This window comes from Engystomops pustulosus, chromosome 4, assembly GCF_040894005.1.
Source record: "Engystomops pustulosus chromosome 4, aEngPut4.maternal, whole genome shotgun sequence".
Taxonomy (NCBI): Eukaryota; Metazoa; Chordata; class Amphibia; order Anura; family Leptodactylidae; genus Engystomops; species Engystomops pustulosus.
The window spans coordinates 52,664,850-52,692,102 of NC_092414.1; the positions used below are offsets into that span (position 1 = coordinate 52,664,850).

Below are 27,253 nucleotides of genomic sequence, written 5' to 3' on the forward strand. Positions count from 1 at the left end.
CCATCTTTCAAATTGTATGAGGCCTGTGGTTCTGTGAACTACTACTTCATTCGATACCAGAACTCTGGTCGCTGTAGAACCCTTTATATAGTTGGCTAAAGTGAGGCTCCTGGGAAAAGATGAGTTTTCTTCTCATTTTCACATGACTTTGGAGGAGATTATTTAAATAGGTAAGCAGGTGAGATTTCACATAAAACGGCGAATTCTAGAAAGGCTATGTTATACCCTACCTGAGGGTGGTACTAGTTTAGTGGGGTAAAAGTAGATGACAGTTTCCCTCTAAGGTGTCTGTATCGATTCATGTATCATTTCTGTTTTCAGGATAGATAAATTCATATTATGTTATTTTTCTGTTCCATACTAATATTTAGGATGATGATGACTATGAGGATCCAGATGATCAAGGAAATGAAGACTATGAGGATCCAGATGAGCCAGCAGAAGATGAAGATAGTGGCAACAGTGATGGCTATGAACTACCTCCATCCAACAATGATTTTCTTCCAGTCAATCCTTCAAAAACAATTTCTTCTAACCAAGACTACATTGGTAAATCATTAGAAAAAAATAAATATGTATATATATATATATATATACATATGCAACAACCCTGCCAATGCAAGGTAGAGCGGTTGTTGCGAATACGTCCCAATATGTAGCTCGCAACCTGCGTGGAGTCTGTTCAACCCAACAGCAGGTCACTACACAACATGAGGAACACTGCAGCGGTAGATCCTGCCTGGTAAGGCAGGAGTTAATTGTTTAATGTGATGTCCTTCCATCAGCCAATCATATCTGTTCTAATATTGTATTGTAAGCTGGGATGCCATTGGAGGAGTAACCACCACCTGACCAGTGGGAGTAATAAAACCCCTGGTCAGGAAAGTTCTAGAGATCTGAAGACTGACAAGAGTCAGCCAGACCAGTCTGACAGGAGTCTGTCAGAGGAGAGAGACAGAGAAGGGTCAGTGAGACCAGTCAGTCAGTCAGACAAAGCAGAGCAAGAGAGCCAGCTCACTGCCTGAGCAACTCTGAGGAGTTAGTGCAAGTAAAGGGGTATCATCCTACCTTCAAGGGTGATATCTGAAGTAACACAGGACAAGCTGAAGCCTCCTACTAGGACACAGCTACCTCCCAGCCTGCCCTTGCATCCAGGCTAGTGATCAATCCCTGTGGTTCCCTCTCCAAGAGCACCCCCAGCCTTTTGCCATCGTCAAGATTCGTTTGGCACGTTATCTATGGTTCCTGTCGGTTCCAATAAAGAACTGTAAGTTACTTTTGTACGACCTCTGCCTCCTTCTGGTCCCTGCTACTACGGCTGTCACCATCACGGGCACCCTATCCACCACACAGGGACTCATACTCCAGACCCCAAAGGGTTGCCCCAGGGAGAACTACTACAGCAGCCTCTCCCTCATCATTTCTTGCTAACACCACCCTGCTGGAGACCTACCAGGCTGTAGGACAGCCCTCCGGTCCCTATACCAAGCACCGTGACACCAGCGTGCCTAGGCCGCAACCGCCAGCCATTCCGGTATCCCGGGCCCCCGGCTGTCTCCAGGCCCCAAGAAAAAGGCTATGCCCCGGTGGGGAATGTTGCACATATTTAAAATAAAAACAGATGGACAGCACACTAATATATAAAAAAGAAAGTGGGTACTTAATTCACAAGTGCTTAATTTCGGATCCTGTTCAGAATCCATTCTCAAGCCAAGTGTCAAGGATACAAGCTCATTTTCTATACACACTTCATATAATCATATGAGAACATCATGTGATCAAATACATATCTTTACACTTATATAAATACAAAATACATGTGATCCTCATGTGCTCAAAAAAGATTCAACTTCACTCTCTATTTAAGACAACGCCCTATTTCTATGATATCCATTACATTGTGTAATAACAGCCAGTATATTGTACCTGACAAAGTATATGGCTAACAGGTCATGCTCCCCAGCATCCTAGGTATCCCACTGCGCATGTCTGCTATTCTAGAAAAATCTCCTAGTGTTTCCAGCCAATCAACGCTTCCTTATTGCACCACATCCCTACTATGCCTACAATCTGATATGCACCACAATTTGGTACTGGTGCATAATTCCTTCAGACCAGGGTACTTCCCAGCTATCTATCGTGCACCACAACTGGCGCATGCGCAAAATTCCTTAGATTCACTGCACTATCTGTATGCATTAACCACCATATTGCTTATGGGCATGAATGCCCTCACTATTATACATATAACTCCTAGCACCGCTCAACTGTGCATTGCAGTCATGCATGCTTCTCCTATATTCCCTCTTAGTATTTAGTATCAAACTTAGTGGCAGTCTGCATAGGGAGAATATAGAATATACATAAGGGATATTCCATAGAAACAGGAAAAACAAAAATCAATATTAATTATTCTTCAGATACACCAATTCTAATAACCAACTCGTACATTACGTGGTATTTGTTGGGGAAGATACAGACTATATTAAATTACAGTATTTAGAGAATATTCCACATTCAATCCATGTGGCTTCGTAGCATTCAATCTCTTAATCCATTGTAATTCCTTCATTAATATTACTTCCTATCTTCTCTTCTCCGTGGAGGTGGTACATGGTCAACTAATGTGAATGTGGCATCTTTCTCTTTATGTTTTGCATCATAAAAATGTTTTTCTTTTCTGATGGTATACGGATGTTGATTTATCCTCAAGTTGATTATTACCTGCAAATGCAAGGGATGGCCATGGGGTCACATGTGGCCCTGACGTATGCGAACATTTACATGAGATTTCTAGAGGAACAGAGGATCTATGTATCTCACCACTTCAACCATGTGTTGGAGTGGTGGAGATGCATAGATAATAAGGCAGATTAATCAAGTGTCTGAAAGTCACTTGAATATTTCTAGTTGCCCATGGCAACCAATCACAGCTCAGCTTTCATTTTACCAGTGCTCATGAATAATTTAAAGGAGAGCTGTGATTGGTTGCCCTGGGCAACTAGAAATATTCTGACTTTCAGACACTTGATAAATCTTCCCCAATGTGTTTGTGATATGGAAAGGGGGAGACATATTAATGGAGTTCTTTGAAGAAATAAATCATATTGACAGTTCAAATTCACAGTAGTGAGCTGTAGGAGAGAAATTCAATTGAGAGATATGAGAGAGAGAAACCTCACTGACTGGAGGGTGGTCTAATGGCTGTTTAGAGTAATTCCTCCAGGCTCCCCAAATCTTTAGGAAAACTTCCATGCTGCTGCTTCTTCCAAATGGCATAGTTCCTCAACTTTAGATTTCCATCGACCTAGGGACGGGTGGTAGGTGGTAGACAGTAATTATTAGAAATTTAGCTGCTTTTAAAAGCTGGGTTGGCAAATCTTGCTTCCTGGGAGGACGACCCAGGGGTTATAGGTAGAGATGAGCAAGCACTAAAATGCTTGGGTGCTCGTTATTCGAGACAAACTTTTCCAGATGCTCGAGTGCTCGTCTCGAATAACGAGCCCCATTGTAGTCAATGGGAGATCCGAGCATTTTTTTGCTAAATCAGAACAGTAAAAGAACAGTGCTTAATTAAATATTCCAGATGTTTCCTGATGTTTTGCTTGTTAGACCACATTGAAATAACACTATTCTTCACTTTGCAGGTGTGCGCGCGTGTCTCCTGCTAAGTTCGGAGATGTTCGGAACATCTGGAATGTGAAGAATATTATTCTTCCATGGTCCTGTATTCACTGTTTTTAATGTTTTAATTCTATTCTTCACTTTGCAGATGTGCACGCGTATCTCCGAACCTATCGGAAGACACGCGCGCACATCTGTAAAGTGAAGAATAGAATTAAAACATTAAAAATAGTGAATACAGGACCATTTAAGTGCAGAACACATTGAAAGAACAATATTTTTCACATTCCAGATGTTCAGAACATCTCCTAATTTAGCGGGAGACACGCGCGCACACCTGGAAAGTGAAGAATAGTCTTATTTCAATGTGTTCTAACAAGCAAAACATCAGGAAACATCTGTAATATTTTATTAAACAATAAAAACTGTTCTTCACTTAATTTAATGCTCGCGAGCAGGGGAAATACTCGTCCGAGTAACGAGCCGGTCCGAGTATACTCGCTCATCTCTAGTTATAGGGAACATTGCTAGAACAGATTGTATTAGTCTCTTGCAATACTTGTTCCCAGAAGGGCTTAATTAGGCAAGATGTCCACCAAATATGGAGAGTAGTTCCTTCATCAGATGATTATCTCCAGCATGTACTAGGTAAGCTAGGATCAGGATGATGTAATTTGAATGAATTTTCCTGTACCCTGATGAATCTGGAAAAACCCAGCTTTGAATATTTTCAGTCAAATGCCCCCCAACTATTTGCAACAAATGTAAACATCACAGTAGTATGCGGTGGCTTTGTTATTTTTCTAAACTTTTTTATATATCCTAGAACAGTGATCCTCACAGTGGGCACTCAGACCATTATCCCAGCACATTGTACACCAGACAGGTCTCAAGGCATCTTCCTGCAGTCCCTGGCAGCCCTGGAGGGAAACTAAACTGATAATCCAAATTTCACCTCCTTATGTAAACTATATTGGTGTCCACAGAATGCCAATGCAATTGAAAACTGTGGCAGAGCAGGGAGCAATAAGTTACTAAAATGTTTAACATCACTGCCCTAGAAGAAGAAAGTGTGAAAAAGTCAATTTGTGATGTTTACAATACAGAGTATTTTTAATCTTGTGTAATCTCATTTTACTTTGGTGACATCATTTTATATGATAATCTGTTCTCTGATATTTTTTAGGTAGACCAGTCTCAGTCTCAAGTAATTCCAGTAAAGGTCCTCCAGACCCTCCTGTAAGACCCGCAGTTCCTGATTTTCCATCAAGAAGCACCGTATGTCAATTTAAATTGTATAAATATAGAATATTGGTCTAACCATAAAAAAAATGTATGTACTGTATATATGAGACTGCTTAAATGTATATTAACCAGTTCATGGCACATGTTGCTGAATGGTTGCTAAGACAGCAATAAACAAATATGATACGAAGCCGGGTTCTGCGCATGAGCAGTAGCTACGTCTTCGGAGCCGAAACTGGGCAGCTGGCGGCCTGCTCTCTGCGTTTGCTCAGAACCCGGCTTCGCAGATGAGTGAAGCTCCGGCTACTCCAAGCCCCAGTAGCCTCTTTAGAAAATTTGCATATTTGGGAATTAAAATGTATAAAAGTTCTGGGCCACAAACGAATTAGCCCTAAAAATTGCTAAACTACTCTACATAAGAGGAACCTGCCACCGGACCCTAGTAGGTAGTTCCGTGGTGGTAGGTTTCCTTTAAGAAAAAATAAGATACACTTACTGTAGCTGATCTTTGAACTAAGTTTTTTGTAGCCTCTTCTATATTTAGACTTATGGCTATTTTCTAGCAATGGTTTCATATTATCTAGTATCCCCTTAATGAACGCACTCTGCTCCCACAACAAAAACACTGCGTGGGAACGCTCCCTGAGGGTACTGAGTAGCAGAACATACTGGAGCTTCTAGCAGAGACCTCCTACATGAGAGGAGTTGACATCTAAAACATTCTCACATGGATATTAATGAAAAAGGGACAGGTGGTATAACATATTTTAATCATCTCTGTAAGTAAAATTATTTTAAAGTCACTTTTGTTACTTGTATAAATGTTTCCTACATGCAAATGCATAGTTTTTGTGAGCAGTAACAACGACATCTACCTCTATCTTTATGGCTCCAGCAGATTTTACTTTTTTTAAAACATTTTTTATTAAATTATAAAACTACCTCTTAAACAGTTTCCAGGAGTCCAGCCTCCATTAAGTCAAGAAAGCCCAAAGCCTCCAAGGACAACAAAACGTATGTGGTATATCTCATTCAAAGCAATTATTGTTCTTTTACAACCAGCCTCATCCATCCTATAATTGGTATGTTATATTGGGAGTCTGTACATTGTATAAATAGTAAATATCATAAATAAATATAGTGAACATTCAGCTGTGAATGTTCGCAAGCTTTTAGAAAGGGTGCAGGCTTGGGGCAGGACCCCCTGTGCCAGCCCACTCCATCAGCTGCCATGCCCCTTCATACGCCCTCTGCACCCACATGATGTAGAGGTGTCGTAATCACAATAATAACTGCAATTTCTTGCAGTGCCCAAAAAATTATCATAAAGCTGTCCTAGAAGCCCTGATAAATGAATTAGAATAGAAGCCCTATGAATTCAAATTAGTGATCCTAGGTTTGGTGCAGAAAATTCCAGACTGAACTGACTTGTGAGAAATGAGCTTTTACCTGAAAACTGAGGATGCAATTGCATGTCGCAGTTAAAACTGCATCGCAATCAACTTTGTGGTAGTTTTAGTTGCGATTTTTTCAATTTAACAGGTGAAAGACATTGGGGCACATTTACTAAGGGTCTGTGTACCGCATTTCCGTCAGGTTTCCTGATGATTTCAGTTTTGCGGCACATTTTACTGGGGTTTTTTTGCACGCGATCGGATTGTGTGTCCCAATCGAGCCTGCTCTCACGTGACACAAATAGGGGACGATCCGATGGATTTGGACAAACCGCGGGATTTAACTTTAAAATTGTGTCGCATATAATGCACTTACATGCACCGGGAAGAAGATGGTGAACTTCGGCGGACCTGATCGGGGAAGCGACACATGCAGTTCATGTCTTTCACCTGTTAAATTGACAAAACTGCACCTAAAACCACCTCAAATCTGATTGGTTGGTCTACTGATTGGTTGCCGCAATCACCTGCGGCCCAGCCGTACAAGATATGGGAGAAACAAAGAAGGGAGGTGTTTTTTTGCTCTACAACATAATCATGGATTTTAATATGTTCTTTAAAACGTATGTAACCCCTTTAGGGGTTAAATACGAAATACAGTCTTTATACCTTGCTATTCTATTGGGAATTCTTAGCATGGGTAAGAATAGTAGAATAACTGATCCCACCTATTGCTATCCCATACTGCTGCCAGCATGACATATGTTCTGACTTCCTCACTGCTGCCTAATTAGAAACAGAAAGAAAACTTTTTATTCCACTGAATTTTGAATAGGAATAGATTACTCACTCACAAACATGAAATACATATCCTGAAGCCGTTCTGTTTTTATTTTATTCACTATTCACGTTTCTATCACAGCATTTGCTCCAAGTGTAGATAGAACAACCAAACCAATGATGCAAGCGAAACCTCCTCACCTACCAGGTCAGTGAAAATTAATCTCCTGCTATGTACAATGTACCTATTACCAGTTTAATTTGTGATTTGGAATACTGTCTCGAGGAAAATTATGAAACTGACTTGGCGCCATTACCCACCATGCTCCAGGTTAACCATTTCCATTCCACAACCAACTCCAATAACCATGCTCCAGTTAAGTGATGGGGCCTCTGAATTACTGCTTAGTATATGTAGCAGCGATACGTCTTATGGACTACTGCACTGCTTTAAATAAATTTCGATGAAGTTAAACTGTAATTATCTTTACAATTTGGAAAGATGAAATTGGCAATCAATAATCAGTCAATAATCCAAAAAAATTGTGTTTTGAGTCCAGCACAAGGCAAAAAAGTTAATTGAAAAAAATATATAGAAACACTATTTATTTAACCTTGTTAAAACATCTAGGTACCAAAGATATGCAAAAACTGAAGGGTTTTGGACGCAACTGTCCTTAACATCTTTACGTCCGAAATGCGTCGGCTTTGGTATATATTTTTGGTTGATTTTTCATGCATCGGCTTGTGCTGTTCGGGATGGAGGTGACCTGAGCAAACCTTTTTTTTGTTCACAAAACCTCTGAGAGGCAGATTGGCAAAATGATGCTAGAGCTAAATGCTAGAGCATGAAATGTTTTATCATATGTTCACACATTTTAGTGGCTTGCATTAGTTGGTGTTTTGCCAGATTTGTATTTATCTTTTTTCCTTCTCTTAGGGAAAAATCTTCCAGGCCAGCCAAAGGTAAATATGAAACAATGTAACTTTAGAATGGAAAACATACAGTATCAATAGTGAAAATAGGTTGAAAGAGGTAGATAGGAGGTGTCTGATGTCTGGGGGGACATGTTGACTGCTAATTATGTGATATAGACCACTGTAAATCCAGTGAGGAGCACATGTTTGGTAACTGCTCTATCCACTGATGGTAAAAAGTACCATAAACTCCAGAGCAGTCCTAAAATATTAGTTTTTTAGACTTCACAGTGAAAAAAGACACCCATATCGATATGTTTTCAAACACACTAAGAAAAGCAAGGCAAATGATCCAGCACTCATGGAAAGGAAATGGTCAATCATTTTAAAGGGGTCATTTTGCTTTTATGTTTTCTCTCCTCACTTTATCTTTGTCATGCTGACTTTATCCTTGTCTTGCTGACTTTATCTTTGTCATGCAACAGCTTATAAAAAAACATTACAAATAATTGTCCATTAGAGGGCACTATATCCTAAGAATTGGACTCCAGTGTTACAGAAGGCTTCAACATATCTGTTTTCTTTGTCTGTGGGGGAGTTTGGATTCGAATCAAATAACTTATATTGAAAGTAAGCAACTGTACAAAAAGGAAAATAATGTAGATATAATTAGTTTGTTATAATCTGCCAAAAAAAATCAAGCACACATCCTCTGTACTGAGATAGCAATTACATGAATACAATAGCTACATTCATCGGAGATCCATAAGCTCCCTGCAGAATCATGAACAAAAGATATTTTCCGGTTGCAAAAATGTTTGCATTAAATCTGCTGTGTGTGAATTTAACCTAAAGCTAGTTACACACATAACATTGTTCTTCAAACCCTTTATTTTTAATTGAATGTGTACTTCTTTTTTTATCAGAATTTTTTTCATGTTTTTTTTTTTTGTGGGAAGACTTTCAGCGGTGTAATTGATGTAGATAGATATTTATTTTAGTAACAATTTTTAGGTATACATATACTGGAAACACAACATGTCGATCCTCATTACTTTTTGATTCAGAACACAGGACAACAGACCATATTTCTGGGCTGCCTAAAGAAACACCTGCTGGGGCACCTACATTTTTCTTTCTATGCTGCCCAAAAATACCACTTTACACAATTGACTGACAACCTACAAACAACAAAGACATAGAAAACACAAGCAGCAGTTGTCTCCCCCCTGGTGTACACCATGTAGCTGCGGACAGAGAACATTCTTTAATAGAATCCTAATAAAACTACAAATAACTAACAGTGATGTATTCTTTTTACTAGGCTGTAACACTACCTGCACATATAAGGTAAGTGTAACATTAATATGTGTATTAAACTGCATAAAAACAGAATGATTAAAGATAATCTATAAAGATGCAGCCCTGAAGTCCGGTGTAACTATACATTTGTTTTTTGTAGTAGCAGTATGAAAAATTGCATTTATATTCTAATATTGTAGCTAAATTGTAACCACTCCGGTGGACTGGTGTGTGAGGTCTTATTACTGAACTGTCTGCTATGAGTTTAAAGGAAATTAATTATACAGAAATTAGCCAACCAAACTACAAATATCTTCTTTTAGATAATTTCCTTACTAATACAGGCTTGTCTTTGATATTGCTCTCCCTGCTCATTAAACCCCCTCAAAATATGCTTTCAAAACATGCAAATGACTCTGAAGAGCTTTGTGGGGCATTAACAGATCCCATCTGTCTTCAAGCTCTATTGAAGATTCAACACTCCACCCCGAATGCATTTCAGATATGCCCAGCACTTTAATAGATGCCCTCTTTAATAGAAAGTACCAAGCTTGCGCAGTCCATCACTAAATGAAAAACAATGCTGAAGCTGCTGGAGAGACATACTGACTGCGCAAGCACAGGAGTCACAACCGGTCACCGGAGTGATCTAGCTATGAGCAGGCAGTTTAGATTGTTGATATATATCATTTCAATCAATGACAGATATATACACTAGTAGATAGATATCTAAAGGTTTCCAGCAGCGCTATATAACAGCAGCGAGTGTACACCATGGACTTGATCACCAGTAAACATACTGATGTCATTGGCTACAGAAAAACTTCTAAAGTACTACTGAAGGATACAGTGAATGCTGTGTGGGCAATGCATGCGTCCAGTTTCTCCATACAGGAGGCGTCTTGAACTGTTGTCACCAACGAAGGCTTTTGTAGAAAGTATTATAAACATTATAGTAACTGTACAGTACTTTTTCCTGTGTAATTCCTCATTATTACACATAACTTATTTATGGATATCTATGGTTGTCGACATCTGGTGAAGAATGTACATCAATAGCACCTATAGAAATATATTTTACTTAAAAAATTGTTTGCATGTTTAATACTTATTTCACCCACTGGAGATAGTTAAAGGGGTTGTCCAACTGTTATAAAAATGTACCAGCTGGGTTGGGGAGGGCTTTTTAAAAAAATAAACCTGTATTCACATCCTTTGTCACTCCCAATGTCCCACGCAATGGTCCATCAGAGCCGAGACCCTATTTGTATACAGAGGTACAGAAGTTCTGTCGACTTCCTGGAGGCCTGGAACGTCCACCGATCTCCTGTACCAATGCTATGAGGCACTTAAGGAGAAGACAGTTGGGCGTGCCAGGCCGCCCCTAGAGGATGTTAGAGAGGAACTTCTGAGACTGTGCCCCTGTAAAGAAACAGGAGCACGGTAATGGGGGACCGCAGCACAAGACATCGGAAGGAATGGAGACGGTGAGTACAGGTTTATTTTTTTAAAACGCCTTCCCAGCCCGGCTGGTACATTTTATAACAGTCGGACAACTTCTTTAAGAAATGCCATTTACTCAAAACATAAAGCACAACCAATGCTTAAATGACAAAAGAAGCAAATAGAAATAACAAAAAGCAGCTCCAGCAGAGTTTAAACCAAAATGTTGAATATGTAAAAAAGGTTTATTCACATTGATTTGGAAACATTGGAGAAGCTGCCTTTTGTTGTTTCTACAAGATGGATATTTGGCTGGATGAAGATTTAGGCAGATAATCATGCAAATGCCTTAAATTAATGTTTATTAACATATTTATACTTCAGGCCTTTGGGAAAACCAGAACATTTGAGGAAACCAGCACTTCCAAGTCAGTCTGCAGTCAGTAAGCCCGGATATCCAAGGTAAGAATGAAGCCAGTCTAAGCCAGTGTGCAATATGACCCTATAGTTGTATTAGTAATACATGTACACGTTACTCATTTTTAGTCAAAAGGAAAATGGCAGTTTTCAATTAAAGTGAAAAAGATTTAAGGTATTTTATTTACCATGTGTCTAGAACAGCGACATTTTGGCTCCTAGTAGCTGGAGCTCTTCTCTCTTTCACTTTTTGTGAATGCTGTGATTTTCCTTTTTACTATTTTGGATGGACTTTTTTCTCAGTTCTGGACGTGCACCCAACAGAATTATGCATTATGTGCTGCTTTTTTCCGTTTCTGTATTCATTACTAATTTTTTAATTACATCATGTGCTATACAAAGGTAAGCCAGTTAGTTTATACTTGTGGGGAAGATAACAACTATAAAATCCCAATCACAGAGCGTTTTTTGTTTATAAGAATACAATTAAAATTAAAAGTTGTTCTATGACTGGCACGTGGGCAGCACAGGCCCTTTTTCTGTATCAACATCTTTTTTTTATACATGCCATGTTTGTGTCTGCCTTGGATGCTGCTGCCTATGTGCCTAAAGGGAACATATAATCGGTATTTCCCGATCACAGGCAAAGTGAAATCTAAGTTGGTTCCCTAATAAAAGAACGCTATGTTTTACTCTAGACTGCATAGCCTTTCAAAGAAATATTGGGGTCACTTTTATAAGACTGGCATGGGACTACTCTCCTGTATTATGATATTACTTCCCCCACAGGACTGTAGTCCCAATGGGAGGTTAATAATAGATGATGCTTTGAGTTTGGAGCCAAGGACAGTGTTAAGGCTGAAAAATATGCCCATCTGAAGCCAGCCTTAAACATAGCTCTCTGTCGAGTAGGAGCTCTCATGTCAGGTTCTTGTGCCCCTTGTAGTTTTTTTGCAGGGTTAGAACAAGGCATTTAGGTGCTACAGTAAAAACACCCCTGGATTGTGCCCCCCCATAACCTGCCCTATGTCCTGGGACAATAAGTAGCTGTTATACTCATTATTTTACCATTCGTTACAAACCTGTCAAAAATTTCTGGTGTACAACATTATATTAATCAGCATTAGACTTTACTTTCCTTTTATTTGCCATAGCATTGAAATCAGAATGGTGTCCCCTATTCAAGACCCCCAATATTATCTGACTATGGCGGGCTGCATAACCAATACAGAATACATAGAACTCTCTGTAGTGATGAGTTATGTTACATTTCACTCTTTTGAGCCTAGGATACTATGCAGCAAAGAAAACCATTTGTCTTCATCTTTTCGTTCACTAAAAGGCATTCATTCATTGTGCAGTAATTTAGACTTTTAGATTTAGACGCAGGGGGTTAATGATTTGGATCAAAACCAAAAAGGGTCTGAACTGACACATGAAGGTGTAATAGAACTTAATTGTGCGCCAAAAAATGTGCCAAAAAGGTGCCAGTAACTGAGAAGCGCAGGAGAAGTGTTGGGATTAGCTGCAACCAAAAGTAAAATACCTAAGTATTGGAAATGGAGCAATCATGTGATGTAACACTTCATAGATAAGGCATTCAAGGCGCAGCAAGGAAAAACGTCATCAAAATTCACCAGAAAACTGGCAGAAAGCCAAATATAAATGCCCCCAACTTATCCTGGTGATCCTGGTTCAAGAGACATTTTTGTATTCAGTGTTGCACCACCTTTATTTGATATAAGAAAGCTGTAAAACCACTTTCCCGACGGTTGTGTAATAGTACTGAAGAGGCCAAGGTGACATCGTGACCCGTACCATAGCCGTGGACACCTGCCTGTAGGAATCATTGAGCACAGGTTTTAACCCCTTAATACTGCAGTCATGCTTCCGTTGCACAACCCCCCCCCCCTCCCACACGTGCATGCGTGCACGGGGTAAGCAAAGTGGGAGATTCTGATTCTTCAATGCAGCCAGAGCTCTGACAAGTGCCCAGGGGTTGCCTGATGTCCTCCAAGAACTGGGCCCTCCAGGCAGGACCCGACTGTGGTCTATTGAGCATGTGCAGCATTTGTAATTTAGTGTGTTAACGCAATGCAAGCTTGAACAAGAAAGTTTTAAAACTGTTACTGAATTTTTTTAAAATAAAAATAAAGTGAAAGTCCTCTAAACACCACCACTCCCGTACACATCTAATAAAACAACCTGTCCATAACAACTTGTACAATAAATACAAAACATTATTGAACCTGCTACGTGAACGCTTAAAAAAAAAAAAATTAAAACTTGCCACAAATATTAATTTCTAATTAAATCCCTTCACTTAAAAGTGACCAAGGAAGTTGTGTCCGATAAAATGGTGCCACTGAAAAGACATCACGCAAGAAATAAACCCTCAAACTGCTCTGTCAACAGAAAAATACTAAAGTTATGCCTCCGAAAAGAGGGCAAAACTAAAACAAATGAGATTTAGTTTACCACTAACAAGCAACTATTGTGTTCTTTCTTTATAGCCAAATGCTGGATGCTGATGACATTCCATCGGTAAGTAAACTATTTAGTATTAAATACATTGGTTTACATGGACTTTATCAATAGATTGTGGAATAATGTTTGATCCGAAAATGTAGAAAAGCCAAAAGCTCTTTTGTGGTCTTTGTAATCTGCTTTACAGTGTCTCTGTTGCTACATGATTTTTACACATTACATGAGGCACATGGAAAACTTTAAGCAATATTCTGAAGATATGTATGTTTCCAACATGTATGAAAGATATATCATTAAAAAGTGTGGTTAACAGATATTAAATCTTGCAGATATGTATAATAAATGTATTCTGTAGCCTTTGAAAGGTCTATTTGTTATGAAGACACATTGGGGAAGATTTATCAAGCTGCCTAAGAGTAAGAATGTGCTTAGTTGCCCATGGCAACCATTTACAGCTCCCCTTTAAAATATTCATGAGCACTGTTAATATTAATTGGTTGCCACGGGCAACTAAGCACATTCTTAGTCTTAGAAAGCTTAATAAATTTGCCCCATTCTGTTTTAACACATTGGGGGACATGTATTATCGTTTCTGTGCCTAAAAAATGCCAGGATCTTTAATTTTTTTGGGTGCAGAATTGTTGAGGATCATTTATAATTAGTTTGTGCCAGAAAGAACAGATGTTTCCAACTATTCCGACTCCTCCATCTTTTTTTGGCGCAAGTGAGTGTGGCCTAATTTTTCCACATTATTCGTCACATTTATGTGTATTTTGTTGGCATTTTAGGCACAAATTTTGGTGCACAATAGACCAGGAAAGAAATGGTCCATGTAAGATTTTGGCGCACATCTTATTGATGTCGGCATTTTTATGGCCCACGACTGATTATTAACGTCTACTCATTATTTACTTACAACCATGCTCCACTTTAAAACATCGGGCTGTGCTTTCCGGAGACTGATCTCCAATGCCGACAGTCGTGTTTGCGCCATAATTAGTAAATACCCCCCATTCTGTTTTACATTTACACTATTCTCTGTTTGTTTGCAGCCTGACATAAATGGTGAGTACGGACTTCTTTCTAGGTCTATGCATGTATGTCTTTGTGTTGTTATAATTTTAAGGATTTATCTTACAAATGTACAGACTTTGTCACCATGTAAATGCCATGTAGTCTGCAGTCTCCAGTTCTCCACAGAGGTGAGTAAATCAACACAACACACGACTCCGTTCGTCCCGTAAATCACTGTTCACACAACGTATTCAGAAAGATCGGTTTTCCGGTTCAGCTCTTTTATGAGATGATGCTGATGAGAACAGGTCTTATAGTTCAGATAAATAAGATTCAGGTAACGATTAAAAGTATTTATTATACTCACAAAAATTTATAAAAAAAGTGTTTTGTATGATATATAATCATTCCACACAATAGCCAGTAAACATCAACGCCGGACCCCGGGTTTTGCCACTAGCCTTCTTCCGGGGCATCTAATCACAAACAAGGAAAAATTCTAAGAAATAGGAGGGAAAGCATCCAAAAAAAAATCTTATTGGACAAAAGAGGAGGCACGTTCTCCCAACAACCAATGAAGAGGGTGTCTCCTCTCAATGGGGATTCCCATTACAGATGCCTAACCAATCCCTCTCTCAAGAATTTTCAGTTTGAGAGTTCAACCAATTCCAAAAACCTGTTCTCCTCAGCACCATCTCCAAAAAGAGTTGAACCGAAAAACTGTGAAAAACAGTGATTTACAGGACAAACAGAGAAGAATGAGAAGTCAGGTGGAAAATGGCTCAATATTGTTTATTTGAAGCACTTAGAAATGCTGTTGATTTACTTACCTCTGTGGAGAGGTTTATTTGACTATATAAGAAATTAATTGGACTGCCCTTCTCTTTCATTGACCACACTTCCTGTATGAGTGTGCATACATATCACAATTTTAAAGGAAACCTACCATTTGATTTGTTGCATTATGAAGCAAACATACCTTGAAAATGCTGTAGCTACACTGATGCAGGATCATATCTTGGTTAATTCCTAAACTGAGTGGAGGTTATCTAAGCATGACTAATCAACCTGAGCTGGATCACTCATACACAGCAGCTGGGGGATGGTGCAGCAATTTATTATTCTGCCTTCAGGCACAAGCCAGTGACATAAAGTACCGTATTTTCCGGGCCATTAGGCGCACCGGAATATAAGGCGCATTAGTCCGATGCGCCTTATATATGTAATAATTCCATATATAAGGCGCATCGGACTATAAGGCGCGGGTCGGGGGCGTGGCGGAGGTCCGGGGGCGGAGCGGAGACCCGACGGGAGGAGACGCGACGCTGAGACGCGACACGGAACGCGGGGAAGGTGAGGGGGAGGTGGAGGATGGCAGCGGACCATACTTACATAGGTCCCCGCTACCGGAGACAGCAGATCTCCAGCGGGAACTGCAGTCCACGCGGCAGAAGTTGTTCGTGCCGCGTGGTCTGCAGTTCCCGCTGGAGATCTGCTGTCTCCGGTCTCCGGTAGCGGGGACCTATGTAAGTATGGTCCGCTGCCCTGCGCCACACATAGGGCGCACCGGACTATAAGGCGCACTTTGGATTTCTAAGGAAATCCAAGGCTTTTATGTGCGCCTTATAGTCCGGAAAATACGGTAAGCAGCTCCTAGTGCTTGAACAAATGCCGCAGTGTTAGCGTTACTGGAGGTTTCCGGTAGCACTATCACTCTATCTAACACTGAGGCGGGGTACAGTGTAATCGTCGGACAGTTCGCAAAGCTGGACATATTCATGAGGGGGCGGGGTTGGGGCGTGGCTAGGGGTGCTGACTGCCGCCTGGCGCGTGGCAGTCACTGCCTGCCTATGTAGCGAGCGGGGTGGTCCGGGGAAAAGGGAGGCAGCGCCTCGGACCGCCCCCTCATGTACCCTGTCGCAGTGTTTGATAGCCCGCCGCTATCACTCTAACACTGCGGTGTTACTCTAGTAAGCAGCTCCTAGTGACAGGTCCTCTTTAAATATTTATATTTATAGTGTTATATTCATGAAAACACTGCAGAGGGCTAGGGGTAAGAAAAGACATTGGCCCACATTTACTAAGAACAGTGCAGTGTAGTGTGCAGTGTGTGCCAGATGCAGGATTTTTTCATGAATCTGGCGCCCTCTGCACTGCTCCGCTTGAGGGCACCACTTGGGCAGCGCAACACATTTTTGTCAGACTTTGCATGTTATATCTGGCACATGTTAAACCTGGTGCATCAGAACAACCCCTGCAGTGCAGAAATTTGTGTCGCATGATGACTAGTACAGCTGCACCACAAAACGGTTGCGTGCAACACAAATGTGGTGCAGACACTTCTTAAATACTTGTGCAAGCAGTTTTCACATAGAAGAATGTACAAAGTCCAACAGAAAACTGGTGCACAGCCCTTGGTAATGTGGGCCATTGTTCTGGGTCTTTGTTCCACATCATTCCAGAGGTTCACAGAACCTGTTTCTTACAATGAGTGCCCTCCATTGACATGTGACAGCACTCCATCTTCAAGGGGACCCTTGGTGTTGTCCCTTAGTTCAAGAAGGGCAGTTATTAAATTAAGTGGGGCCTATGATCCCTGCAGCTGGTCGTGTGCTGGGCTCAAAACAGGAAGTGTTGCAGTTATGTAGGAACTTACCCCCCGTAAGTGTATAGTTTTTATTACCCCAAGTCAGTTGTGGGTTAAGAAAAGCACCCACTGGACTTTGAAGCCAACAATGAGATGCAGTTACAAGTATTACTAGATATTTCCTCTGAAATATCAGATTACTTCATAATGCTCTATACTATGATGCAAAGTGGACTACATTTGGTAGTCAACTCACCCGATTCTGTTATGAAATGCAATGTTCTTGAGTAGAATGTTAAATGATAACTCTATATCACTCTATTGTAATGAAATTGCATCTGATCTTAGGATTAGACTATAGATAGAGTAGTTAAACTTTGAAATGTCCTACCACAAGTGATAGAACAGGTGGACACTTCTGGTTCCATACCCTAGATTGATAAATAATACTCTAAACTAGCAAAACTATATAGATGTTTTTGTCTGTGTTTTTCCTACATTGTTTTAAATATTATAGATCCAAGGAGATTGTATCCTCACAATTCAAACACATTTCCTTCAACATCACCGAAGCCTTCCATCCGAAGTATAGGTTCAGGATCAAACACTCTGCCTACTACAGATATGTATGTATATTTTGTATATACTATTACCTTTCATGTACATTTTTTACCCTATTTAAAGCAATCTTAATGTATATGCTTTAGGAACAGCTTATTATTAGTGGTATATGGTCTGAATTGTTTAATCATGTAGCATTTACTAGTGGTTCTATTCATTAAAGGGGATTGCTTAGTTCTAGTCCTGAAATCATGTGATAGCTGAGCATATTTTGACAGTATCCAGCTAAAAATACACCTTTAATGGATATTTAAAGGGGTATTCTCATCTGGGCATTCACATTCAGTTGCATTAATCTGCCATATATAAACATTTCTTCAATTAGATGTTATTAAAAAAAATATTCCTGTGTGAAGATAATTTCTTATAAATGTAGTCCCTGGAAACGGCCACCTCTGCTGGAGGGATTGCACAAAGAAACATAGATTTTTTGTATATGAAATCTCCGGGAGTTGCTGCATGTCCCACAGCCGTCCTGTGGTAATGATTGCTGAATCCTGCTGCCAGAGTGTGAAGTTCTCATAACCGAGGAAGATATCTCGTTTCTAAGGGACTACATGGCTACACTTATGAGAAATTATCTTCACACAGGTACATTTTTTTCAATAACATCTAATTGAAGAAATGTTTATATATGGCAGATTAATGAAACTGAATGTAAATGCCCAGATGAGAATACCCCTTTAATGTTCTACTCATAGTAGTGACTACAGTAACTCCTGTAGTAGAAATTCTAGGTCCAGGGCCTGTGGAACAAAGTAGATTGCCTGGAGCTCCATATTTTTTAACTGATTAATTTTTAGACCAGGAGTGATCTGGCAGAGATTTTAGCTATAGTTTCTGCTAGTTTTCCAGCGAAGACTATAGCTGTTACGACGGGCTGGAGTATTTGTGCTCTTGTCCACCTCCTACCCACCCCAAATCCTGCCCAGCTCTCCACCGTGTGATGCTCAAATTGGTGTTCAGGGAAGAAAACTTTAAAAACTTATGGGCATGGGGCTTAATATGTTCCTTCTCTGCTATAAAGCTGGCTGAGAAAGCATAGTAAATGCAGCCCATTGTATTAGAACCCGGTACATAAAAATACCATTAATGAGTGTGCATTAACAAGTGTAAAGAAAAAAGAAACTATGCAGACCAACTAAATGATAAAGGCCGTGCATGTCTGTTATGCTTCATTCATCTCTATGGCGCTGACGGAGATCCCTGAGCGCAGCGCTCTGCAATTTACTTTGGTTCCATTGAGATGTATGGAGCAGAGTGGTCATACGCGTCTGTCTGCTCCATTACTCTCCCGGACCGACTACGGATACAACTGAGGTAACTGGGACCCCTCGTTTTCGTGATCTGTGGGGGTCTCATTCTGTGGATAAGGCCTAACTTTGATTTGATTTGTTAAGGTATAAAACAATAGTTTCATATGATGTACTTGTGCGCCTTGTAATAACCATGTGTGCTACAGCTCCCACAGTGCCAGTCCACTACAAGCACCTGGAGGTCATCCTTACCCCCCTTTTAAACCAGGTACAATTCCTATTTTTCATTTCACTGATAATCGCTAAGCAAGGCCCCATGCACATGTCTGTATATACAGCCAGAATACGGCTCCATGCATTCCAATGGGCAATACTGCCATCCATGTACATGGCTGTATTGTCCACCGTACCATACCGTACGCCATATAAAAATATAAAGCATGTCCTATTTTCCACCGTATTTCCATTTCGTACGGCCCATAGAAGTCAATTGGAACGTGTAAAATATGGGCTTAATACGTGCTGCATACAGCTGTGCAGTATCATTCATTATACGTGCAGTATCTAGAACCAGTGGGAGGTGCATTCTGTCAGCCAGCGAATAGTCAGCCATCTATCATCTGCCAGCGCACTGTATTTTATACGGATACAGTACAGATACAGTTCAATACATTGCCACACTGTTGCAATACGTCCACATTTATGGCCAGAATACAGCCATATATAACACTAAATACCATACGGTCATGTGCATGAGGCCCTGAAATCCACAGCCCCCTGTTTTCACATCATTCTTTTCCATAAACTACCCATGTGCCTTTACTGCCTTTTTGGATAATCTTTGAATGTTCATCAAGTGATTCAGCTGTCCTGCTACATACTTTTGTACTATGTGCATGTTTCTCTCTTTACATCTCTGAGCTCTGCTGAATAGGAAGAGCTGCAGCAGCTAAGTTATAACTTACCCACCTCCCTCCCATTCTCTGTCAGTGTGGATGGGCTGTGAGAAGAGAGACACAGTGGGTTGAGCTATAAGGACAACCCAGAAACGACATCTGTGTGCAGAGGGCCGCATGTAGCAGTGATGAAGTCCAGCTCCATTAGTGAAGAGCCGGCTCTTCTTGCTTCTGAATGGCTCCCAATAAATTGGCCAAGCTCTTTAAAGTACAACAGTACTAAAAAAAACACAGCAAAAGGTCTTTGCATAAATGCCATTATTTTATGTTGTATTGTCATAGGGTCAGCAAATAAAATAAGTTACTGTGTGCTTGTCCACTTATTTTTCTATATAGATAACCGGTACTCAGAAGGACCACCCAATGGAAGACCACCAGCACCAATACCAGTCACTAATTTGCCATACAACTCAAAATGTGGAAATGATGTAAGATCATTATATTATGTTCAGGATATACACACATCATTTTATAATCAGCTTTCATTTAGATAATGTAAACTGAACTATACTGAAAGACTTTAAATCTCAATTTCAAAAAGTCCAGAGCAGCACTATTGATACTTCATGTATGGGTGCATACCAGTGCAGTCCTGCACTCCATATATGTATCAATTAATTCCACCCCCTATTCCCCTTTCTGTTATGAAATAGCATAAAAAATTGCGCAACAACTGAGATTTTCCACTCACCTATCGTTCTTACCTTCTGTCCTGAAATGGAGCGGAAATCCCAGATCCAGGTATGAAGTGAGCCGTAGATTACATAATTGTATTCTGTGCCAGATTTATCATGCTGGATAATACATTTGATGTATGAGTCATTCTTAGGAGCAACTATTAGTTAGTACAGGCAGTCCCCGGGTTACATACAAGATAGGGTCTGTAGGTTTGTTCTTAAGTTGAATTTGTATGTAAGTCGGAACTGTATATTTTATCATTGTAATCCCAGCCAGAACTTTTTTGGTCTCTGTGACAATTGGATTTTAAAAATGTTGGGTTGTCATAAGAATCAGGATTAGCAATAAAGCTTCATTACAGACACCTGTGATAACTGTTACAGCTGTTTATTGTAGCCTAGGACTAAAGTACCATAAATTACCAATATCCAGAGGTCCGTTTGTTACTAGGGGTCATATGTAAGTCGAGTGTTCTTAAGTAGGGGACCACCTGTATATGTGTGTGTGTGTTATTGGGGGTGGATGCTGTCTATATAAAATCTTGAACTCTTTCTTTTTTTCACTAAGTTTCATATTTTCACTTTGTTCATTATTATTAATAATTGCTGTGTATTTTAGGGGATTCATTCAGAAAGGTGGTATTTGGGTGATGTATCAAGAGGGGAGGCTGAGAATGCATTAAGATCTATCAATAAGGTGAGATATTGGTTATTTTGATAATTATTTTAGCATACAGGATCCTGGTGTGAATTCTCTCCTGTCACGCTTTTTACTCACTGCTAGTACTGTGTTAGCACATCCACTGACAACAAAGCCTCACACTAAAATGAAACAGAAATTTAACCCCTTAAGGACGCAGGGTTTTTCCGCTCATTTCTCGCTCTCCAACTTCAAAAATCCATAACTTTTTCATTTTTACGTGTACAGACCTGTGTGAGGGCTTATTTTGTGCGTAACAAATTTTACTTTCCCGTATTGTTATTTATTTTAACATGCCGTGTACTGCGAAGCTGAAAAAAAATTCCAAATGTGGAAAAACTGAAAAAAAAACGCAAGTGCATCACGTTCTTGTGGATTCAGTTTTTTCCACTTTGACTGTGCACTCAAAATAACACCTCAGCTTTATTCTTTGGTTCGGTGCGATCGCAGTGATACCAAATTTATATAGGTTTTATTGTGTTTTAATAAATTTTCAAAAATTAAACGAATGTGTACAAAAAAGAAAACAAAATTGCCATCTTCTGACGCTAATAACTTTTTCATACTTTGGTACACGGAGATGTGTGAGGGGTCATTTTTTGCGAAATGATGCGACGTTTTCATTACTACCATTTTGAGGTCTGTCCGACATATTGATCATTTTTTATGTGATGTAAAAGTCGCATTTCGGACATTTGGGCGCCATTTCCCGCCTCAGAGGTCACCGCCGGTCGTAACCGCTTTTATATTTTGATATATCGGGCATTTTGGGACGCGGCGAAACCTAATATGTTTGTGATTTTTACTGTTTATTATGTTTTATATCCGTTCTAGGGAAAGGGGGGTGATTTGAACTTTTAATATTTTATTAATTTTTTTTATTTTTTAAACTTTTTTTTTTCTTTTTTTTTTTTTCACTATTTTTTAGACCATCTAGGGTACATTAACCCTAGATGGTCAGATCGCTCCTACCATATACTGCAATACTACAGTATTGCAATATATGGCATTTTTGCACACTATACATTACACTGAGCCACAGGCTCATTGTAATGAATATGCAGAAGCCATGTATCCTTGGGTCAAACGAAGACCCAAGGCTACCATGGCAACCAATCGCCGAGCGCCGCCGTCTTTTAAATGCTGCCGGCGACCGCGGTTATTAGCAGTGGGGGTTTTCTGCAATATGCAAAAACCCCCACCTTTGTATAAAGAGGACTCAGCCCGTGAGCCCTCTTCATACATCCCTTATACCTCTGCGCCGTAAAGCTACGGCGCAGAGCGTTAAGGGGTTAAAGTTGTGGTTTTTGAAAGGGAAAAGTGAAAAATGACAAAAAGTGCAATAACATCCTGGCTCAAAATATGCCCGTCAACGAGGGGCCAACTAAATATAAATTCAGAACATATAGATGAACTGTTGGCTGTGAGTGAAAGAAAATAGTCTTCCAAAGACTCCTTCAGTCTGCCAATAAAAGAGCCGTTATAGAACTTGGTAGACCTGTTTTTTGTGGGTCTTTGTGTGTAACACAAATTGTGCCAGCAAAAGGTGTTGGAGAGAAATAAACTGCACACAAATTGATAGACTAAGAGTAGTATTATGGTTGCGACACATAACAAATAAGTCACAGGAGGAGCACTAGAGATAAAATGGCAGTCCACGCCAAAACACAGGCACAAACTGCATAATAAATGTGCCCCATTATTTTCATAGTAAATTGTGAAATGCAAGGAGGATTGGATAGAAATAGAAATAAATAAATAAAACTAATTAGAGACTTGGAGATTTCTTGATTCTACATGATATGCACTAAAATCTACTCTCTCTATATAATTTAGGTATAAAATACTGAAAGTTTTTATTTGTTGTAGGATGGTACATTCCTGGTGCGAAATTGCTCTAAGTCAACATTGTCTCAACCGTATGTCCTCATGGTGTTGTACAAAAATAAAGTCTATAATGTACGGATTCGCTATGACCAGAATAATGAAGTTTACCTTTTAGGATCAGGAGGACATGAGGTATATATTTCACACTGAAATTAGTTGTATTGTATTGAAAGCTGAATTATAATCTTGAGGAAAATAAAACAAGACACACTTTTATTTCTTATAAACATAAATTAATATAACTTGTGAATATTACCCCTTACTAACATTACATCACATGACATGTCCTATCTTTTTCCCATGTATGGAGCAGTACACACGTGCGGCACTATATCGCTCCATGCGGCCATTGCCGTCTATGAAAGTACGGCCGAAAGCTTGCGGGCATGCATACGCCCCCCCATACGGTCATGTGAATGTGGCCTTAATGTCATATGTTATGGTCAGTTAGGCATCATCCATTATGAATCAAATACTTCAAGCTCCATCATAACGAATTACTGTCTGGTGGATGACAATGGAACCATTCAACAGAACCGTTCTATTTCTTTTTTTTACTTTTTTTAAGCGGAAGATAGAGACAGAAATCTGAACAGTAGTGTGAAATTTATTTTTAATACGTAACTATTAATTGTGTGCAGGGCTCCATTGGATTCCATTTACTGTGCATTGTATCCCCCCCCAAAAAACATCAGCAGATTAATATCAGCAACAGGAAATAACTTTTCCCCTGTTTTATTGCTCTCCTCAGACGTTCGACTCTGTTTCTGAAATTATTGACTACTTCCGCAAATCTCCTCTTCTTCTTATTGATGGAAAAGACAGGGGTTCAAGACAACACTGCAAGCTTACATGGATTGCTGACAGGAGCTTTAATTAATAATCTGCTGTAATTCTGGAGCGGCTTGACCTACTGTGCTGGTGCGTCCATTACACATTTATAAGACACATAGGTGGATTAAAATTTTTCAGTTTTTGAGCACAAGCATAATCTAGAGGTCAGTTTACACTAAACCTCACCATGCAATTGCTGATATCATTTAGTTCATACAGAAGTTTTATAGCTAGCATGCACAGGGAATATCATATTTTCATCTAGATACTATCATTTTGTAACCAATGTGCTGGCAGCACAGCTCTCTCCACTGAAGTCGGTAGAGTTATGTAAAGATCCAAGCATGTTCCTGAGCTCCTCCGGTGACTCGCATAGACTTCATGGAAAGGAAAGCACCCATGCTCTTATACAGGATGTTTGCAAAGGATGATTCCTGCAAATAATTTGTCACTTTGGAGATCAAAGCTTCATGATTTTGGCTGACCAGTCACAGCAGAAGAATCTCAGCCAATGTCACAATATACTATTTATTGCTATAACCTCACTGTTATCATAAAATATCTTATTGCTTGTAATGTACTTCTTATTTGACCACTTTTTAATTAAATTACTATTGAAAAGTAAGATTTAGTATCTCTTGCATTTTTAGGCTTCTGCAAATAAATATAATGGAGGACATATATTTATTAGTGCTTCACTGCCAGAAATCTGGTGCAGAAAAACATCACAATAAAATCACAGTACCTTGCGAACCTCCAGGCATTGCGATTGTCATCCCCTTTACTCCAATTCCATGATAAGAGGGAAAGGAAGGTCTGAAAGGGGTGTGACCGATGGTGGAGCGGGCACCTTGAATGCTGTATAATTTTTGTGCAAAACCAGTGTGCAGGAACCCACCGGGTACATCAGAAGACCTAAGCCCTATGATGTATCCAGCGGTGCCGGAGGGGCAGAGCTTCCATCATATGTTAAATCACCCCCCAATGATTGTACTTACTTCAAAATGTTCCAAGTGGTTTAGCATTAATAATGAGATAAATAAAAACTATGTATTGTATCTGAAAATATTTTAACATACAGTATAATGGTTTGCCATCATTTCCTGTGTGTACATGATGTTGTCATTTTGGATCATGCTTTGCCTTAAATTTTCAAAAATGAATCACTTTTTACTGTACTGTACAACATTTTTAAACACATTTTTTTTAAAATTGCACCAAAATCTGCATCCAGTTACGTGCACAATGTTTCCAGAATAGTTTTACCCATAGATTTACTATGGTAAATTATCATGGCTAACTTTTTCGAAAATCACCTTTTAAAATTATAATAATGATCCTGAAAGGCTATAGGCATGTTTTCAGAATGTATGACATTCTGCAGATGTTCTGTAGGAACCCTCTCTCACTGTGTTCTCACTGGTAACTACCGCCAATATTACAGGAGGTGCAGGTGGAGGGATACGTGGGTGAGACTGAGATATGCTGCTGCAGTGTAACAGCCAGAGCACAGGGGGGCTTTGATAGCATGCCATAGCTCTTTAGGCCCATTAACATAATTTCAAAAGTGGATTTAAGGAAGGAGGCCATGGACAGGGACAGAGTGATACTGCCATGGACCCTGGGCTGTATGAATAGTATAGCCCCTACAAGTCTGAAATTCCCTTTCTACATAAAGCTCTTGTGCATTGAGAGCAGGAACAGAAGTATTATGATTTTATGATTGTAGGCCTTTTTCAGCATGGTGGGTGATTTTGTGGCCATGGGCCTCCTAGAAGGCTTGGACCCCTGTCTAACACTCAAACCACCTATATTAACCCCTTAAGGACGCAGGGTTTTTCGGCTCATTTCTCGCTCTCCAACTTCAAAAATCCATAACTTTTTCATTTTTACGTGTACAGACCTGTGTGAGGGCTTATTTTGTGCGTAACAAATTTTACTTTCGCTTTTTGTACACGAATGTGTACAAAAAAGAAAAAAAAATTTTTGCCATTTTCTGACGCTAATAACTTTTTCATACTTTGGCGCACGGAGATGTGTGAGGGGTAATTTTTTGCGAAATGAGGCGACGTTTTCATTGCTACCATTTTGAGGTCTGTGCGACATTTTGATAATTTTTTATTTCATTTTTTATGTTATGTAAAAAGGTGTAAAAGTCGCATTTCGGACATTTGGGCGCCATTTCCCGCCTCGGAGGTCACCGCCGCCCGTAACCGTTTTTATATTTTGATAGATCGGGCATTTTGGGACGCGGCGAAACCTAATATGTTTGTGATTTTTACTGTTTATTATGTTTTATATCCGTTCTAGGGAAAGGGGGGTGATTTGAACTTTTAATATTTTATTAATTTTTTTTATTTTTTAAACTTTTTTTTTTATTTTTTTTTTCACTATTTCTTAGACCATCTAGGGTACATTAACCCTAGATAGTCAGATCGCTGCTACCATATACTGCAATACTTCTGTATTGCAATATATGGCATTTTTGCAGCACATTCATTACAATGAGCCACTGGCTCATTGTAACGAATCTGCAGATGCCAGATAGTCTCGGGTCAAACGAAGACCTGAGGCTACCATGGCAACCGATCGCCGCCCCCCGATGACGTTCGGGGGCGTGGCGATCGTAAAAAAGATGGCGCCGCCCGCGCGCCGCCGTCTTTCATTCGCCGCCGGCGACTTTGCCGGCGGCGTTGAAAGGGTTAATAGCCGCGATCGGTGCTAGCACTGACCGCAGTTATTAGCGGTGGGGGTTTTATGCAAAATGCAAAAACCCCCACCTTTGTATGAAGAGGACTCAGCCCGTGAGCCCTCTTCATACATCCCTTATACCTCTGCGCCGTAGAGCTACGGCGCAGAGCGTTAAGGGGTTAAAATCCACTGCTGGCCATGGATAACAAATATAAGAAGATTACCACAGTCACAGTACTTAAGTGTCCCTAGTATATCAAGCTCGACATTGATGGTAGATTTCCTTGTAGCATATTGTATGAATAAAACAAATAATTTAAATTGACTCCATTTTGAGTGTAATACCAAAAGATACCAGTACCAAAAAAAGAAAATAAAAACACAACACAGCCAATCACATGCATTGCCGGGATATTCCCC

The 27,253-nt window shown here is 39.8% G+C and overlaps 1 protein-coding gene across 2 annotated transcripts in view; it reads left to right on the top strand.

Annotated features, from left to right (window-relative positions):
* Nucleotides 1–25,305, top strand: part of LCP2 (lymphocyte cytosolic protein 2) — a 47,989-nt gene extending 22,684 nt beyond the window's left edge. The window contains exons 7-22 of one of the 2 annotated variants that reach the window (XM_072145912.1): nucleotides 372–549; nucleotides 4,811–4,902; nucleotides 5,823–5,883; nucleotides 7,186–7,251; nucleotides 7,984–8,009; nucleotides 9,286–9,311; nucleotides 11,091–11,168; nucleotides 13,637–13,667; nucleotides 14,663–14,675; nucleotides 17,729–17,837; nucleotides 19,295–19,356; nucleotides 20,381–20,472; nucleotides 21,341–21,418; nucleotides 23,291–23,440; nucleotides 24,060–24,229; nucleotides 24,793–25,305. In XM_072145912.1, coding sequence (XP_072002013.1) covers nucleotides 372–549; nucleotides 4,811–4,902; nucleotides 5,823–5,883; nucleotides 7,186–7,251; nucleotides 7,984–8,009; nucleotides 9,286–9,311; nucleotides 11,091–11,168; nucleotides 13,637–13,667; nucleotides 14,663–14,675; nucleotides 17,729–17,837; nucleotides 19,295–19,356; nucleotides 20,381–20,472; nucleotides 21,341–21,418; nucleotides 23,291–23,440; nucleotides 24,060–24,188 — 1,191 coding nt within the window. In that variant the 3' untranslated portion in view covers nucleotides 24,189–24,229; nucleotides 24,793–25,305. Of the gene's footprint in view, nucleotides 1–371; nucleotides 550–4,810; nucleotides 4,903–5,822; nucleotides 5,884–7,185; nucleotides 7,252–7,983; nucleotides 8,010–9,285; nucleotides 9,312–11,090; nucleotides 11,169–13,636; nucleotides 13,668–14,662; nucleotides 14,676–17,728; nucleotides 17,838–19,294; nucleotides 19,357–20,380; nucleotides 20,473–21,340; nucleotides 21,419–23,290; nucleotides 23,441–24,059; nucleotides 24,760–24,792 lie in introns of those variants that run through there. The other variant, XM_072145913.1, reaches the window with a different exon arrangement.
* Nucleotides 25,306–27,253: the final 1,948 nt, after the last annotated feature.